The sequence below is a fragment of the Monodon monoceros genome, unplaced genomic scaffold (assembly GCF_005190385.1).
Source record: "Monodon monoceros isolate NGI ecotype Baffin Bay Population unplaced genomic scaffold, NGI_Narwhal_1 Super_Scaffold_9, whole genome shotgun sequence".
NCBI classification, from domain to species: Eukaryota; Metazoa; Chordata; class Mammalia; order Artiodactyla; family Monodontidae; genus Monodon; species Monodon monoceros.
This window is the reverse complement of record NW_021703786.1, coordinates 44,580,421-44,597,703: the sequence shown is the minus strand read 5'-3', so window position 1 is coordinate 44,597,703 and position 17,283 is coordinate 44,580,421. Positions and strand designations below refer to the sequence as shown.

Genomic DNA, 17,283 nt, shown 5'->3' with positions numbered 1-17,283 from the left:
TCTAGTCATATGAAGATTTTTAAATTATTGATACCTTGCTTAATTGAACTGACATCAGAAGACATACCTTTCAGTGCCTTCTTTTTTAACTTTTTTTTTTAACATCTTTATTGGAGTGTAATTGCTTTACAATGGTGTGTTAGTTTCTGCTGTATAACAAAGTGAATCAGCTATACGTATACATACATCCCCATATCTCCTCCCTCTTGCGTCTCCCTCCCTCCCACTGTCCCTATCCCACCCCTCTAGGTGGTCGCAAAGCACCGAGCTGATCTCCCTGTGCCATGCGGCTGCTTCCCACTAGCTATCTACCTTACGTTTGTTAGTGTATATATGTCCATGCCTCTCTCTCACTTCGTCACAGCTCACCCTTCCCCTTCCCCATATCCTCAAGTCCATTCTGTAGTAGGTCTGTGTCTTTATTCCCGTCTTGCCCCTAGGTTCTTCATGACCTTTTTTTTCTTAGATTCCATACGTACATGTTAGCGTGCGGTGTTTGTCTTTCTCTTTCTGACGGACTGCACTCTTTTTAACTTTACAAAGTTTTTTCAGGGCTTTTCTCTATGGAAATTGCTGATGATGGATTCTCCTTGTCTTTGTCTAGAAATATCTCGGATGTCAAGAAGCTGGGCTTTAAAACCTACACGAAGCCCCCATATTTTTATATTATTGCCAACCTCTCTGAGATGGTCAGCAAGGGTTTGGGAGAGAGGGGAGCTCAGAGGGAGGGGCTGTGCACGTGGAGGCCCTTCTCCACCCTGGTGGGGTCCAGATGCTGAGGGAGCCTGGACTCACCCCCGTGTGCTCTGTCCTCTGCAGGTGTCCACTTCCTGCCGCTCGGCCCAGGTTCTCCTGCACTACTTCGTGGGTGCCAATTACTCATGGCTGCTGGTTGAAGGCCTTTACCTCCACACGCTCCTGGAGCCCATAGTGCTTTCAGAAAGGCGGCTGTGGCCCAGATACCTGCTGGTGGGTTGGGGTGAGTGACCTGAACCCCCAGCCTCTTCTCCTGGGGACCTATCAGAATGTGGGAGCCCAGTAGAGCTTTTGGTTGGAGCTAGGGGCCAACTGGAGCGAGGTTTCTGGGACAGATAACCTCTCAATCACAAGAGGCTCTGAAAAGAGGGGTGTGTGTGTGTGTGTGTGTGAGTGCGCACGCACTCCCATGCACACGTGTACATGCATGTAGACATAAGTGCTGTAGACCCAATGCACACATTCGAAACTTGGGAAGGTTTTGGTAGAATCAGATGACATTCCTCCTACCCTGTCCCCAACTCATCTGCTAGGGCCGCCATGACAAAATACCATAGTCTCTGTGGCTTGAAACACAGATGTTTATTTCTGGAGGCTGGGAACTGTGAGATCACAGTGCCAGGATGGTTGAGTCCTGATGAAGGTCCTCTTCCTGGCTTGCAGACAGCTGTCTTCTTGCTGTAGCCTCACATCACGGTGCGGGGAGAGAGAGCGAGAGAGAGAGAAAGAGAGCTCTCTGGTCTCCTCTTATATGGACACTAATCCTATCACGATGACCACCCCTGCTACACACACCTCATCTAAACCTGATTACCTCCAAAGGTCTCGTCTCCCAATGTCATCACGTTGGGGGTTAGGGCTTCAACATATGAATTTGGAGGGGATACAAACATTCAGTCCATGTGCCAACTAAGTCTCCAAGATGAGGTCTGGAGCCCCTGTTGCCACAAACTCTCGGGGAAGTTGAGGCTGTGGCATTCAGAGGGCATAACTTTGGCCGGTGATTCAGGAGGTTTGATAGTTGTCTTTGGATTTACTCTAAGCTGCTCTGTGACATGTGGCAAATCTGTCCTCCTCTCTGCTTCCTGGTTTCTCAAATAATCAATGGCCCTGTGCCCCTGTAGGCCTCTCCAGCTGTCACAGTCCACAGTTCTATGATGTTTGGGTTTTTATAAGTTTCAATCAGTTGTGCTTGGCCCATCAGGGTAGTGTAGGCAGTAGGCAAGTTTGACTCCATTTCCGTGTTTTCTCCCAGCTTTCCCGGTGCTCTTCGTTGTACCCTGGAGCATCGCCCGCGCTCAGCTGGAGAACACAGGGTAGGTAATTCACCTCTTTTTACATTTCCGTGAGCTAGCCATTCCCAGATAGTCCCCAATGTAAGGAAGTATACTATTTTCCCAAAGAGAATATGCACTCCCTTCCATTTTGGCCATCCAGGATATACTTAAGTATGTAGATAAAAGAATCAAACACCTTTCTTGTAGAAATTAGTCTATTAATTTAGTTACACATGCAGATAAGCACAAAATTACACAAATTAGTACAAAAATTGGCTGCTTAGGTTAGCGGTGACCCCTGGGTATATACAAATATAGGTACAAGAATGCTTATTGCATTCACAGTGGGGGAAAAAAAGGCAAAACCAGTCAAACAAAAAAAAGCCCTGAACATCCATCAATAGGGGAATCATCAAACAAACTGCGGCATACCTCTATAGTGGACTACTATAAAGCTACCGAGAAAACAAGTTAGTTCTGTACCTTTTGGTTTTTAGGGACTAAACCTGAACAGCGTGTCGTTAACCTTGCTGCTGTATAATGTGTGTCAGTGATTCCATTTTTTTCCCTCCAAATAGTTACCACCAGAAATCCCCTACACAGACATACCTTGGAGATATTGTGGGTTCAGTTCAGGCCACCACAATCAAGTGAATATCTCAATAAAGCGAGTCACGTGAATGTTTTGGTTTCCCAGTGCGTATGAAAGCTACGTTTACACTATACTGTGTATTTGTTAACTATTTGTTAAATAGTAAGACTTGAAAGTAGCAATTACTCCTTGATCCATGGGCCCCTGTATACCTTTAAGTGTGCAGTAGCATTATGTCTTAAAAAAAAAAATCTCGCTTAAAAATACTTTATTGCTACACCAGGCAATTCCCAAGACTTCTGTTTTAAATGACTTTTTTTCCCACTCTAATTCATTCCTGGGATCAGTTTCACGTTTGAACATTAAACCAACCTTGCATTACTAGAATAAAGCTACTTTGATTGTGATATATGATTGTTTTACATACCGTGGCTACAGTTTGTGCTTCTGTTTACACATTTTGCATGCATGTGCAAAAGAGAAACTGGCCTGTGATTCTATTCTTGTCCTATTCTTTTTAGTTTTGATCTGAAGCTTATGGTGGCCTTATAAATATTTTGAGCCACATATACTTTTCTGTTTCCTGGAAGCTTTTTATGTAAGATTACCAATATTTCTTCCCTAAATATTTGGAAGAATTTACTTGGAAAGCCATGTATCCCTGGAAATCATTTTCTGTAAAGGTACTTAATTATACAAACAACTTCTGGAGTAGATATAGGTTTTTTAGACATGTTTTCTTTCTTGGGTTAGTCTTGTTAGCTTGCATTTTTTTAAGAATTTGTCATTTTGGATGAATTTTCAAATAGATAAATATAAAATTATCATAATTTTAACAGCAAAAAAAAAAACTTTATTGCTAAAAAAATGCTAACCGTCATCTGAGGCTTCAGTGAGTCATAATCTTTCTGCTGGTGGAGGGTCTGGATGGCTGCTGACTGATCAGAGTGGTGGTTGCCATAGGTTCGAGTGTCTGCAGCAATTTCTTAAAATAGGACAAAATGATGACGTTTGCCACATCTATTCTTCCTTTTATGAACGATTCCTCTGTAGCATGCACACTATTTGATAGCATCTTATCCACAGAAGAACTTCTTTCAAGATTGGAGTCCATCCGTTCAAACCCTGCTGCTGCTTTATCAACTCATTTTATCTCACATTCTAAATCCTTTGTTGTCTTTCCAACCACCTTCACAACATCTTCACCAGGAGTAGATTCCATCTCAAAAAACCACCTCCTTTGCTCCATCCATAAGAAGCAAAACTCCTCATCGGCTTAGTTTTATGATGAGATGCAGCAATTCAGTCACACCTTCAGGACCCACTTCTAACTCTAGCTCTCTTGCTATTTCCACCACATTTGTAGTTAGTTCATCCACTGAAGTCTTGAAGCCCTCAAAATCATCCATCAAGGTTGGAATCAACTTCTTCCACAGTCCTGTTAATGTTTCTTTTTGACCTCTTCCCATGAATCATGAACGTTCTCAATAGTGTCTAGAATGGTGAATCTTTTCCTGAAGGTTTTCAACTTACTTTACCCTGATCCATCAGAGGAGTCAGCATCGAAGGCAGCTGTAGCCTTACAAAATGTATTTGTTAGATAGTAAGACTTGAAAGTAACAATTACTCCTTGATCCATGGGCTACAGAATGAATGTTGTGTTAGCAGGCATGAAAACAACGTTAATTTCATTGTCCGTCTCCGTCAGAGCTCTTGGGTCACCAGTGCATTGTCAATGAGCAGTCATATTTTTGAAAGGAATCTTTTTTTTTCTGAGCAGTTGCTCCCAACAGTGAGCTAAAAATATTCAAGAACTGTTTGGTGCAAGGACCGTAGCTTTCAGCCAATCTCGGCTTTCGACATGCCTTCCTCGCTAAGCTTAATCATTTCTAACATTTGATTTAAAATGAGGGATGTGTGTCACTCTTCCTTTCACTTGAACACTTAGAGGCCTTTGTAGGGTTACTAATTGGCCTAATTTCAATATTTCTGTGTCTCGGGGAATTAGGGAGGCCTGAGGAGAGGGACAGAGATAGGGGAACAGCCGGTTGGTGGCGCAGTCAGAACACACACATGTATTAAGTTCACCATCTCATATGGGCACAGATCACGGCACCCCAAAACAATTACCACAGTAACATCAAAGATCGCTGATCACAGATCGCCATAACAATTATAGTAACAATGAAAAGCTTTAAAATATTGCAAGAATTACCAAAACGCGACACAGAGACACGAAGTGAGCAGATGCCGCTGGGAGATAGTGCCTACAGACTTGCCCAACGCAGGGTTGCACAAACCTTCAATTTGCAGAAAACGCAGTATCTGCGAAGTGCAGTGAAGTGAAGCACAGTAAAGTGAGGTGTGCCTGTAGAATTAAGAATTCGTGTTTGTACAAACATGGAGAAAAATGTGGAAGGCTACACACCAAGCTATTAGCATGAAGACCACTTTCCTGGTTAAAAAAAAAAAAAAAAAAGTCCACAGTATCAACCTAATAGGAAGGGGTTTGGGCCCTCCCTCCCCCGTCCCAAGTGAGTCTTGAGTGTGAGCCTGCTTCTTCCGAGGGTGCAGGCCCTTTACCTTCAGCCTTGTCTCAGACGTAAGTCTTCTCTTACTGCTCGCTCTTTGCCGTAGGTGCTGGGGAACCAACAGGAATAAGAATGTCTGGTGGATCATTCGGGGACCCATGCTGCTTTGTGTAACGGTGAGGACCGTCCCACCCGCCCTTTTTCCTCTCTGAGCTCAGCCGCTGTGGAGGACCCTGTCCCCTCCCCTGCCATCCGCCAGATTCTCTGGTTCAGAATGAACCTGGGCCAGATCCCTTGAGATGGAGACGCTGAGCTGTGAGTAAGATCTGTTGAATGAGAAGAAGCAAGTAAGAAACTCCTCCTTGGTGTCATGTCATGGCAGAAGTAAGTGTGCCATATAATCCCCCCTACCCCCCAAAAAGAAACTCCTCCTTGTCTGGTTCAGTACCTAAACCCAGGCTTACACTATAAGCCTCCTTCTCTCTGGGTTTTCCAGCTTTGTAGAGAAACCCGTAATCAGCTCAGTGACCTCATGTCAACCGGCTGTGATGTGCACAAATCCTGGGGATGCAGGAGCCTTCGGGCATGGACGAGCCCGGGGACAGCAAAGCTATGGGCTTGGATTTACCACCATCAGCAGGAGGGAGGGGAGACTAAGGAAGCGTCTTTTAGAGGAGGAAAGCATGCAGTCGCTATTAACCCAAAGCTGTGATGGGGGTTCGAGTCAGGAGATGATGCTACTCTGAGACCTTGTGGAAGAAGGCCCTTTATTCCTTAAGGCCCAGATTTTGGGGGGGTGCAGAGGGACTGCTCAAGCTGGAGTCCTAAAGCTCCTTTAGATGGTAGCATGTGAGGAAGACATCTGCCAAAGAAGTTCGGGGGAGGGGCAGGGAGATAGCAGGCAATTGGAAGGATGAGCAACGAGATCCCAGAGGAGGGCTTCCCTGGTGGCGCAGTGGTTGAGAGTCCGCCTGCCAATTGGGGGGACACGGGTTCGTGCCCCGGTCCAGGAAGATCCCACATGCCGCGGAGCGGCTGGGCCCGTGAGCCATGGCCGCTGAGCCTGCGCGTCCGGAGCCTGTGCCCCGCAACGGGAGAGGCCCCAACAGTGAGAGGCCCGCGTACCGCCAAAAAAAAAAGATCCCAGAGGAGGCGGGAGGTCTTCCTGCCTGGACGCAGGGCCAGCAGCCCTGGGCGCCCACCAGCCAGGCACCGCCCACTCTCCTCTCCAAGGGGTTGCCGGGCATTCCGTTTTTGCCATTTTATAGAAATAACCTGGCATTTGTGGTTTCGTGAAAGCAAAAAGGCTTATTTTTAGAGAAGAATGTCAATATTTGTCGATAATTGAAGGGCAGTCTCCGCCCAGACCTGAGCGTTGAGTGTTCCTGGGAGGGGAAGATGTTCGTAGAAACGGCAGGAAAACCAAGAGCGTGGAGATGCTCTAAGCGGTGGCCTGGGTGCTACTGGGGATGTCCCCTCCGGTCCTTCCACACGCAGCTGAGAGCGGATGCTCAAAATGACCTCTGACCACGCCCACTCCCAGCGCGGCCTCCTGCCCTGCCTCACCCACCCCATATCCCTCCCTATCCCCACATCCTCTCCTCTCCAGCCACACTGCCCCGCTGCGGTCCCAGCCGCAGCTCCTGGCTGGCCACCTCCGCTGCAGCCGGCTGACATTTATTGAGTGCCTCCTACATACCTGCTCTTCTGAGCGCTCTGCGTATTAACTCATTTCATCTTCCCAACAAACCCATGAGGTGGGCGCTACTATTACGTTGCTTTTATTGGTGACGATGCTGAAGATTGCCACAGAGTTAGTCAGTGGGGGTCAGATCGCGGTCTGATCGGGTGACACCGGCACTTGTAACCACAGCATCGTGCAGCTGCCCCCAGATACTTATTGCCTCCAGCCCCCGTGCCTGGAGGACTGTGGGCTTCTCACGCGTTAGTACCTTGCTTTGGACCCTCCTCAGGTTGGAACCGCCTCCCTCCGCCATCTCATCCACCTGGCCACTCTACCTGGACACCCACCCCACAAAGTAGAGATGGTCACACCCTCCTCTGTGTCCTTCCCAGATCCTGTACCAACTTCTGCTATGACCCCAGCAATGTTTTATTGCAAGTATTTGTCTAAAGCCTGTGTGCTGTCACTACAAGCCCCGTGTTTTATGCGTCCTGGCGGCCAGCCCAAGCGTACGGCAGGCTCTGCAGAAACTTACTCAGTAAATGCTTGTGACCCACACTCCTAGGCACTGGAAGGTTCTCATGCACCAGGCAGAATGAAGCAGGATGGCCTTCCCTAGGATGGAGTTCAGACTCGCTCCTGCTGGATCCCTGGTGCTTACCCTGCGTGCAGCCTTCCAGAGGCTACATCACTGGTTCTCCATCTTGGTTGCTCTTGGGATCACCTGGGTATCTTGAAAAGTTCTTCTTGCGCGAGATTTGTGTTTCATTGATCTCAGATGTGGCTTAGGGATTCTAAGGAGACGCTCAGGTGTGGTCTCCTGAGTGCTTGTTCTGAATTCAGGTTCCCAGGCCCCACTCCGGACCTGCAGAATCAGGATCTTCATTGTAACAGGATTCTTGGGCACTGGGTGCACAGTAATGTTTGTGAAGCTCTGTGCCCACACACCAGCGGTTCTCAAAACTGGCTGTGCATTAGAAACATCGTGGTGGCTCATACCCCAGAGGATTTCATCCAAAATTTTGGAGGTGGTACCTGGGCAGTGATTCTAATCCGTGGCCAGGGCTGGAACAATTGCTCTGGACCTCGCTGCTTGGTTGTCCATGGCTGGCTGACTTGTGTGCTGGTTTCTCCAGGTGCTTCCTAGTTCCTAGAGCCACCTTTTCTCCTGCCAGGACTAGAGAACGTGCTCTGTCTTTTCATCTTGGATGAAAGGACCTTCACATGCTGTTGCTTCTACAACTCCAGTCGTGGCCAGCTCCACAGAAATGGCCACAATCACCTTAGCTCAGGGTGGTTCCTTATCCTCCCATCCACAACCCCTCTTCCTCCTGTTCACCCCACGGTGAACGACACCACCATCCACCTACCAGGCACCCAAGCCAGAAACCTGGGCGCCCTCCTAGCTTCTATCTCCTGCCTCGCTACAGCCTCCAGCCAGACTTCAAGTCTTGTCAGTTCTTCCTCTGAAGGTCATTCCAAGCTTCCTCCTTCTCCTCAATCCACTGTCATTTTTCTTCTTCAGCCCCTTGGGGTTTCTCATGCAGACCTTTGCAAAAGCCTCCTATTTGGTCTCCCTTGCTCATTCCTGCCCCTGGCGATGCATCCTCTATATGGCAGCCAGAGTGGTCTTTCTTGAGCAAAATTTGGCTGTGTTTCTCTTCTACGTGTGACTTTTTAATGGCTCATTACTGCCCTTGGGTGTGGTTCCAAACTCCTTCATATGGTACGTATTGTCATTCCCATCCAACCACAAGCACCCCGTGCTCCATTTATATGGAGAAATGCACAGTTCACCCGAATCCATGCTGATGTTCATGCCTCCCGTGCCTTTGCACACGCTGCCTCTCTGCCTGGAATGCCGACCCGGCCCTACATCTGCCTGGTGAGCTCTTCCTCCTTGCAGACTGAACCCTTTATTAAGGCTAAGTGCATGTGCCCTTCAGCAGGGCTCTTGGGGACAAAGGAGTAGCTCTAATATAGGCATTTTCGTCTATATAGTGGGCCAGGGGAGGAGGGGCTTGGGGGGAAGATGGAGGAGTTAGGGGTACACGAGACCTACCTCCGAGTCCCCACTGTGCTGGCAACCACCTCTGCCAACTTGTAGACCCAGATATGAGCATGGCAGCTGGCGTGGTGCCAAAGAAATGTCACCAAGAATGGTACATCTGATCATATGCATTCTGTATCATCTAGGACCTGAAAAGGAGCCTTATTTGGGGTCCTAAGTGCCCCACATCTGGTCACAGAATCCAAGAGGAGTTGGCTGGGTTCTTTAAAAATTTCCGACACTTGCGCAGAATGAGGATTTTTGTACCTTTTTCTAATTGCCTTTCTGCGCACTCCCCAGTCCTCAGACCGCCCTGCTTCTTTATTGGTTATCCTATATAAATACCCCAAGCTTCTTGCCTTGGGGAGGTGGATTTGAGATGTGTTCTCCTATCTCCTTGCTTGGCTGCCTTGCAAATAAACCCTCTGTTTGCTGAAAAAAAAAAAAAAAAATTTCCTCCTTCAGCCCCTTTCCTGCTGGTACACAAATCACGAACAGCCCCATCCAAATGTGATTGCCGACCCCTGTCTTCTGGGGCACCTGGATGGACGGAGGTTCTGTGGTCCACCAGGCTGGTGTTTCATTCCATGGCAGTGAAGAAGTGCTTCCTGCATATAGCCCAGTGGTTGATGCCCATTTTCTCTTGTCTGGTCTCTGGAAGATACAAAGAACAGGGAATCAACACGCTTCTCATCACAAGCCTTCATTTCCTAGGAGACAGTCCTGGTTGAAATTAATTTACTGAAATATGTGCCTTTCCCGTGTTATGCTTGCTTTGTAAGAAAAACGCCTGAGTTTAACAAGTCACTAAGCCAAGGACACAGCGTTTTCTCTTTGTGATGAAAAACAGATATCCCATTAAATGGGATAAATTACTTGGTTACACTTAGTTTGTATTTAAGTGTTCTGTTACTAAATATTTTTGGCTGGCGATCTCCATTATCCCCGTTGGCTTGTGGATTGGATGGATAGCCTCTTGCCTGAAAGTGTATCCTCTTAGCTTTGCGCATTGATTCTCCTGAGGCCAGTAAGACAAATAATAACAGGTACGTGTTGGATACTGCAGCTCGTGTTTCAATCTGTGGTTTAAGACAAGGACATCAGTATTGTGCTGGTTCAGTGTCTGCAGAGACTTTACTCCGTTAATTGTCACCCAACCACCGGCCCTACGGGCTCTTTCTCCATTGCATAGAGGCACTTTGAAGTCTTTTCAATTTTAAAAACAACTGTACCCCAAAACCACTATTAGCCCTACAATTCAGTTGAGAGACATTATCTCCATTCCGCAGCCCTTGCCAACTACGGTTCTATCAGTCTGCTTCCTTTTGCAGTCAAGTCTCTTCAATGTGGTCTACACTTACTGTCTCCTGTCTCCTGCAGCTTCTCTTAAGTGAGCTCCCTGTTGCTAAGTGTGGTCTTATTTTGCCTTCAAATTATGGTAGCACTTAAACCTTTTGAAAATTCTACCCATTGTGAGCTTCCAGGAAACCACTTCCTTGTGGCACACTCCGACTGCCCTGGCTCCTCTTTCTTAATCTCCTTTGATGTCTCCACTTCCTCTACCTTTCCCTTCATTACAAGGCAATTCTCAGAACCCTCTTTTTCTCCCAGTCTCCACAGCCTCTCTGGACAATCTCACCAGCTCCTATGGTTCCATGCTCCGACTGGGACCTCCTTGCTGAGCTCCAGACGTAAATATCTCACTGCCTTGGGACATCTCTTGTGTCCAAAACTACTAGGTCCCCCTCCCCCCAGTGCTCTTCCTTCTCTGTGTGGTCATTCTCTTGGGGAATGGCACGACCACACATTGAGATCTACCATGAAACCTTGGGGTCATCTTTGATCTCCCATCCAGCCGGTCACAAAGGTCATCTGACTCAAACTCCTCAATAATTTCTAATCCATCTCCTCTCCATCGCTGAACCACCAGGGCTGCTCTTTACGTCACCTCTCCATCATCCTCCCCAGGAACTCTGAAACTGCCTCCCAGTTGGTCTCCCTTCCTCCAGCTTTGCCTTCATTCAGTCTAGTCTCCACGCTTGCTGCTAAAATGAGCTTTCTGAAGCGCAGAAATGCAAATCTGATCAGGTCACTTGCCAGCTTGAAATCCATCATCCCTGTTTTCAGAAGAAAACCCAAACTCCTTAGTGTGGCCGTGAAAGGCACTGCAGGACCGGGCCCTCCCTCCCGCTCCAGTCTCACGTCTCATAAACCCTGTTCTCATTCTCCAAGCCCTGCTTACGTTTGACCACTTGCTTTTCTGCGTTTCCAGTGGTCCATGACCTCTCATGAGGTTGCTGTCTAGAGGTTGGCCAGGGCTGCAGCCATCTGAAGCCTGGGGCTGGAAGATCAGCTTCTGAGGCTGGCAAGTGGTGCTGGTTCTTGGTCGGAGGACTCAGTCTCCCCACACGGGTCTCTCCACGGGCTGCTTGGGCGTCCTCACAACATGGTGGCTGGTTTTCCCCAGAGAGAGAGGGAGAGAGAGAGAACCAGGTGGAAGCCATCCTTTTGAGCACCTAGCCTCAGAACTCATAGCATCACTTCTACCATATTCTTTTCATTACATGCAAATAACTGAACTAGTTCACATCCCAGAGAGAAAAGGCGAATTAACTAGTTCACATCCCAGAGAGAAAAGGGAGAAGTGTCGAAGAATCTGCAGACATTTTTTTGTTGTTGTTGTTTTTTGTTTTTTGCAGTGCGCAGGCCTCTCACTGCTGTGGCCTCTCCCGTTGCGGAGCACAGGCTCCGGACGCGCAGGCTCAGCGGCCATGGCTCATGGGCCCAGCCATTCTGCGGCATGTGGGATCTTCCCGGACCGGGGCACGAACCCGCATCCCCTGCATCGGCAGGCGGACTCCCAACCACTGCGCCACCAGGGAAGCCCCTCCCTATGCAGACATATTTTAAAATTTCTACCAAAGCTGATAATCAAGGGTCGAATTTTCCCAGTTCATGACAGTTGTGGAAAGTCATCTAGAGAGTAGAGAACGTGTGCTTTCCAGTGAATTCCATGGCAGCAACAGGTCCTCAAGTTCAACACCAATAGACCTGGAGTTCTTTACAGTGGGAGGCAGTGTGGGATTCTGTTTAAGTGAAGGGAGGGTTGTAATTAGACAAATCTGAATTTAATTAATTACCAGCTCAGCCACTTACTAGCTGTGCAAGCTTGGGAATAGTACTTGTCTCCTCTGTGCCTCTGTTTCCTCGTTGTATCATGGCATTAAAATAGTGTGGCTTCCCCAGAGGGTTGTTGTGAGGGTTAAACAAAATAATGTATGGAAAGTTAGCCCAGTGCCTGGCATGGTAAGTACTCAGTACCTGTTAATTAAAAATAATAACGCAGAAAGAGAAATTAAGGAAACACTCCCATTTACCATTGCAACAAAAAGAATAAAATACCTAGGCATAAACCTACCTCAGGAGGCAAAAGACCTGTATGCAGAAAATTATAAGACACCGATGAAAGAAATCAAAGATGATACAAACAGATGGAGAGATATACCACGTTCTTGGATTGGAAGAATCAATATTGTGAAAATGGCTCTACTACCCAAAGCAATCTGCAGATTCAATGCAATCCCTATCAAACTACCACTGGCATTTTTCACAGAACTAAAACAAAAAATTTTATAATTTGTATGGAAACACAAAAGACCCTGCATAGCCAAAGCAACCTTGAGAAAGAAAAACAGAGCTGGAGGAATCAGGCTCCCTGACTTCAGAAAGCTACAGAGCTACAGTAATCAAGACAGTATGGTCCTGGCATAAAAACAGAAACATAGATCAGTGGTACAGGACAGAAAGCCCAGAGATAAACCCACGCACATATGGTCACCTTATCTTTGACAAAAGGGGCAAGAATATGTAGTGGAGAAAAGACAACCTCTTCAATAAGTGGTGCTGGGAAAACTGGAGAGCTACATGTAAAAGAATGAAATTAGAACACTCCCTAACACCAAACACAAAAATAAACTAAAAATGGATCAAAGACCTAAATGTAAGACCAGACACTTCTGCCTATGTTAGAGGAAAGCATAGACAGAACACTCTATGACATAAATCACAGCAAGATCCTTTTTGATCCACCTCCTAGAGTAATGGAAATAAAATAATAAACAAATGGGACCTAATGAAACTTAAAAGCTTTTGCACAGCAAAGGAAACCATAAACAAGACAAAAAGACAACCCTCAGAATGGGAGAAAATATTTGCAAATGAAACAACTGACAAAGGATTAATCTCCAAAATATACAAGCAGCTCATGCAGCTCAATATCAAAAAAACACCCAGTCCGAAAATAGGCAGCAGACCTAAATAGACATTTCTCCAGAGTAGACGTACAGACGGCCAACAAACACATGAAAGGATGCTCAACGTGACTCATCATTAGAGAAATGCAAATCAAAACCACAAAGAGGGGCTTCCCCAATGGCGCAGTGGTTAAGAATCCGCCTGCCAACACAGGGGACACCGGTTCGATCCCTCGTCCAGGAAGATCCCACATGCCGCGGAGCAACTAAGCCCGTGCGCCACAACTACTGAGCCTGCGCTCTAGAGCCTGCAAGCCACAACTCCTGAGCCCACGTGCCACAACTACTGAAGGCAGTGCACCTAGAGTCCCTGCTCTGCAACAAGAGAAGCCACCACAATGAGAAGCCTGCACACCGCAACGAAGAGTAGCCCCCGCTCGCCACAACTAGAGAAAGCCCGCGTGCAGCAACACAGACCCAACACAGCCAAAAACAAATTAAATAAATAAAATAGATATAAATAAATCTATTTGAAAAAAAAACCACAATGAGGTATCATCTCACAACGGTCAGAATGGCCATCATCAAAAAATCTACAAACGATAAATGCTGGAGAGGGTGTGGAGAAAAGAGAACCCTCCTGAACTGTTGGTGGGAATGTAAATTGTTACAGCCACTATGGAGAACAGTATGGAGGCTCCTTAAAAAACTAAAAATAGAACTACCATATGACCCAGCAATCCCACTACTGGGCATATACCCTGAGAAAACCATAATTCAAAAAGATACATGAGGGTTTCCCTGGTGGCACAGTGGTTAAGAACCCACCTGCCAATGCAGGGGATTGGCAGGGACGTGGGTTCGAGCCCTGGTCCGGGAAGATCCCACATGCTGTGGGGCAACTAAGCCCGTGCACCACAACTACTGAGACTGCGCTCTAGAGCCTGCGAGCCACAACTGCGGAGCCCACATGCTACAGCTACTGAAGCCTGTGCGCCTAGAGCCTGTGCTCTGCAATGAGAAGCCCGCGCACCACAACAAAGAGTAGCCCCTGCTCACCACAACTAGAGAAAGCCTGTGCACAGAACAAAGACCCAATGCTGCCAAAAATAAATAAATTAAATAAATAAATTAAAAAATATATATATATACATACCACAATGTTCACTGCAGCCCTGTGACAGGACATGGAAGCAACCTAAGTGTCCATCGACAGATAAATGGATAAAGACGTGGCACATATATACAATGGAATATTACTCAGCCATAAAAAGGAACAAAACTGAGTTATCTCTAATGAGGTGGATGGACCTAGAGTCCGTCATACAGAGTGAAGTCAGAAAGAGGAAAACAAATACCGTATGCTAACACATATATATGGAATCTAAAAAAAAAAAAAAAACAAAAAACGGTACTGATGAACCTAGGGGCAGGGCAGGAATAAAGACACAGACATAGAGAATGGACTTGAGGACACGGGGAGGGGGAAGGGTAAGCTGGGACCAAGTGAGAGAGTGGCATGGACATATATACACTATCAAAGGTAAAATAGATAGCTAGTGGGAAGCAGCCGCATAGCACAGGGAGATCAGCTCGGTGCTTTGTGACCACCTAGAGGGGTGGGATAGGGAGGGTGGGAGGGAGACGCAAGAGGGAGGAGATATGGGGATATATATATACGTATAGCTGATTCACTTTGTTATACAGCAGAAACTAACACACCATTGTAAAGCAATTATACTCCAATAAAGACGTTAACGAAACATTTAAAAAATAATAATGTAAATGTCCATCTGCCTTTCTCAGACAGCTGTTGGGTCTCCTGGAGGCAGAAGAATAAACTAGGCGGCTTTTTAGGGTCCTTTCCAGGCTCTCAGTTGAGATGGTCTTAGGGAGAGTGGGGATTACCCTGACCACTTGCCACCTGACCAGCTGACTACCAAACTGCCCCTGATTTCCCTGAACAAGGATCTGATGGTGGGTCCAGGGTGACCTTGATATTCCTAGCCACGTGGAGTCCATCACTTACTCATATCTGTGTTTTTTTCAAGGTCAATTTCTTCATCTTCTTGAAAATTCTCAAGCTTCTCATTTCTAAGCTCAAAGCTCATCAAATGTGCTTCAGGGATTATAAATACAGGTGAGTGGCCTGAGGTCAGTACCCAAGGGCCCAAGATTATTTTTACCGCTTTTCGCCGTTCTGGCTAATGTCCCAGGAAGGGGGTAACATTGCATTAGTATGTTTATCTCCGGACACAAGGGTGTCAGCAAGAGCCCCTCTGAAAAAGGCGTCATGGGATCATGTAGGGCTTTTGCCAAAGATGAGGACCTTCCGAGCCCATGCAAATGAAGTCAGTGGTGAGTAGTGAAGGGCACACACATTCCCCAGCAGGACACTGTTAAAATGCTCCTAAGAATGGGTGCTTTACGGGGACAGGAGAGAGTCACACGAAGGGGAGTTTGACAGTTGCCTTCCTTCGGGAAGGAGTTGAGGCAACAGAATAAAGGATATACTGTAACTCAGTAGAGAGTATTTGGGTTTTTTAAGACCTTGAGTAATACAACCACAAACTTTTGGAGCCCAAGGAAACGTTCTTCACACAGTCACGCTTTCTTTGTGACTTGCCATTGCTGCATCCCGTGTTCTGCTTTCCATGGTGACAGCGGTCCCATCGCAGAGTAAGTCAGATCCTGGGTGTTTATGGAGCTCTGCATTGCTGTCACTCAAATGATGAATGAGTGAGAGAGAAAGGGCTCCCTCCCACCTTTTCCAGGTACTCTGCTTTCTGTAGGACGTGTGTACTTCTTGGGGACAGAGGGTTTTAACCCAGAGTTCCTCTCCCATGGTAGAGATTTTAGTCCTCGTGGTAGGAGTGGAGGTGTGAGTGAGGGTGGCTCTACCTCAGCTTCTCCCTCTCTAAGGCCAGAATGGGCCCCGAGCCAGGTGTGCCGGGAAGGTAGTTTGTCCATTTATCTGACAAACATTGAATGAATGTCTAAAATGCGCTTGGCACTGTGCTTCAAACAAAAGGTAAATAGGATGGGGGCCCCATCTGTGAGGAGCACACTTTGTAACTCGCCAAGGACCGGGATGTGGGTGTGGAACATGAGTCGGGGGGCTGATGCTGGCGTTGACCCCACACTGACCTTGGGCAAGTTGCTTGGCCTCCCCGGGTCTGCTTTCTGGTATGTCACATGGGAGCGTCACCCCAGACCCATCCCCTGCCTGTGATCAGGATTAAAGGAGGTCCTAGTTACGCCTCTCCCAATCCAATCAGATGTGGTGAGTGGTATTTGCCCCGGGTGTCCAGACCCCAAATCCTGTCAACCTAACCCCCACCACCCCCGGGAGTTCCAGAAGGGTAAACACACCGTTCAGGACCAGGCAAATATGTACGGTATTGGCTCTAATATTGCGCAACCTGCCCCTGGCCCTGGGACACTTGGGCTGGCCTGGACCACACAGAGCTACGCCGTCTTTCTCGGCGCCTCTGGCCGAGCCTGCAAGTGGCTGACAGGCTCTCTGGCCCTTTTCCCAAGGCTCAGCCTCTCACCACTCTGTGAGGATGGAGGTCCAGGGCCAAGAGCAGGGCTTCTGCCATCTACCCTGCCTGGGTCCACTTAGGGAGGGAATCCTCTCACTAACCAGGCACCATGGAAACCCAACAGAGGACAGCACTCCCGGGAGACAGACACGGGGCAGACGAACGCCAAGGTACCACTTTCCACACAGACTGAGAGCCTAAACCCTGCCATTCTGTGCCTCCAAAGCCCACCAGGTACTGCTGGGGCCATCCCCGAGCTTCAGACCCACAGTGGCCCCTACGATAGTTTTCCATCCTGGCTATTTTAAGCATCACCAGACAGCCGGCCAAAAGCCCTGATGTGTGAGCTCTTCTACTGGATATTTGGTTCAGTAACTGAGGGTTGGAGCCCCACACAGGGACTTCTTACAGGAGAGTTCCTAGAAGATTCTGATACACAGCCAGAGTCGGGGCACCACGGGACCAGATGTTCTAGTGAAATAATGCATGGAGTTTTCTGGTCAGGCCGTGGCAAATGTGTTTCTAAGCAGCCTTGACGGCCTCTTCTCCAGGCTCTTCTCTAGAGTTATCCAAGACGGTGGCTCTCAAACTTTTT

General features: G+C 47.5%; 1 protein-coding gene across 1 annotated transcript in view; it reads left to right on the top strand.

Annotated features, from left to right (window-relative positions):
• Nucleotides 1-17,283, top strand: part of GLP2R (glucagon like peptide 2 receptor) — a 49,106-nt gene that overhangs the window by 20,449 nt on the left and 11,374 nt on the right. The window contains exons 7-10 of the mRNA XM_029212199.1: nt 820-979; nt 2,012-2,072; nt 5,263-5,332; nt 15,195-15,283. Of these exons, the coding sequence (XP_029068032.1) occupies nt 820-979; nt 2,012-2,072; nt 5,263-5,332; nt 15,195-15,283 (380 nt within the window). The remainder of the gene's footprint in view (nt 1-819; nt 980-2,011; nt 2,073-5,262; nt 5,333-15,194; nt 15,284-17,283) is intronic.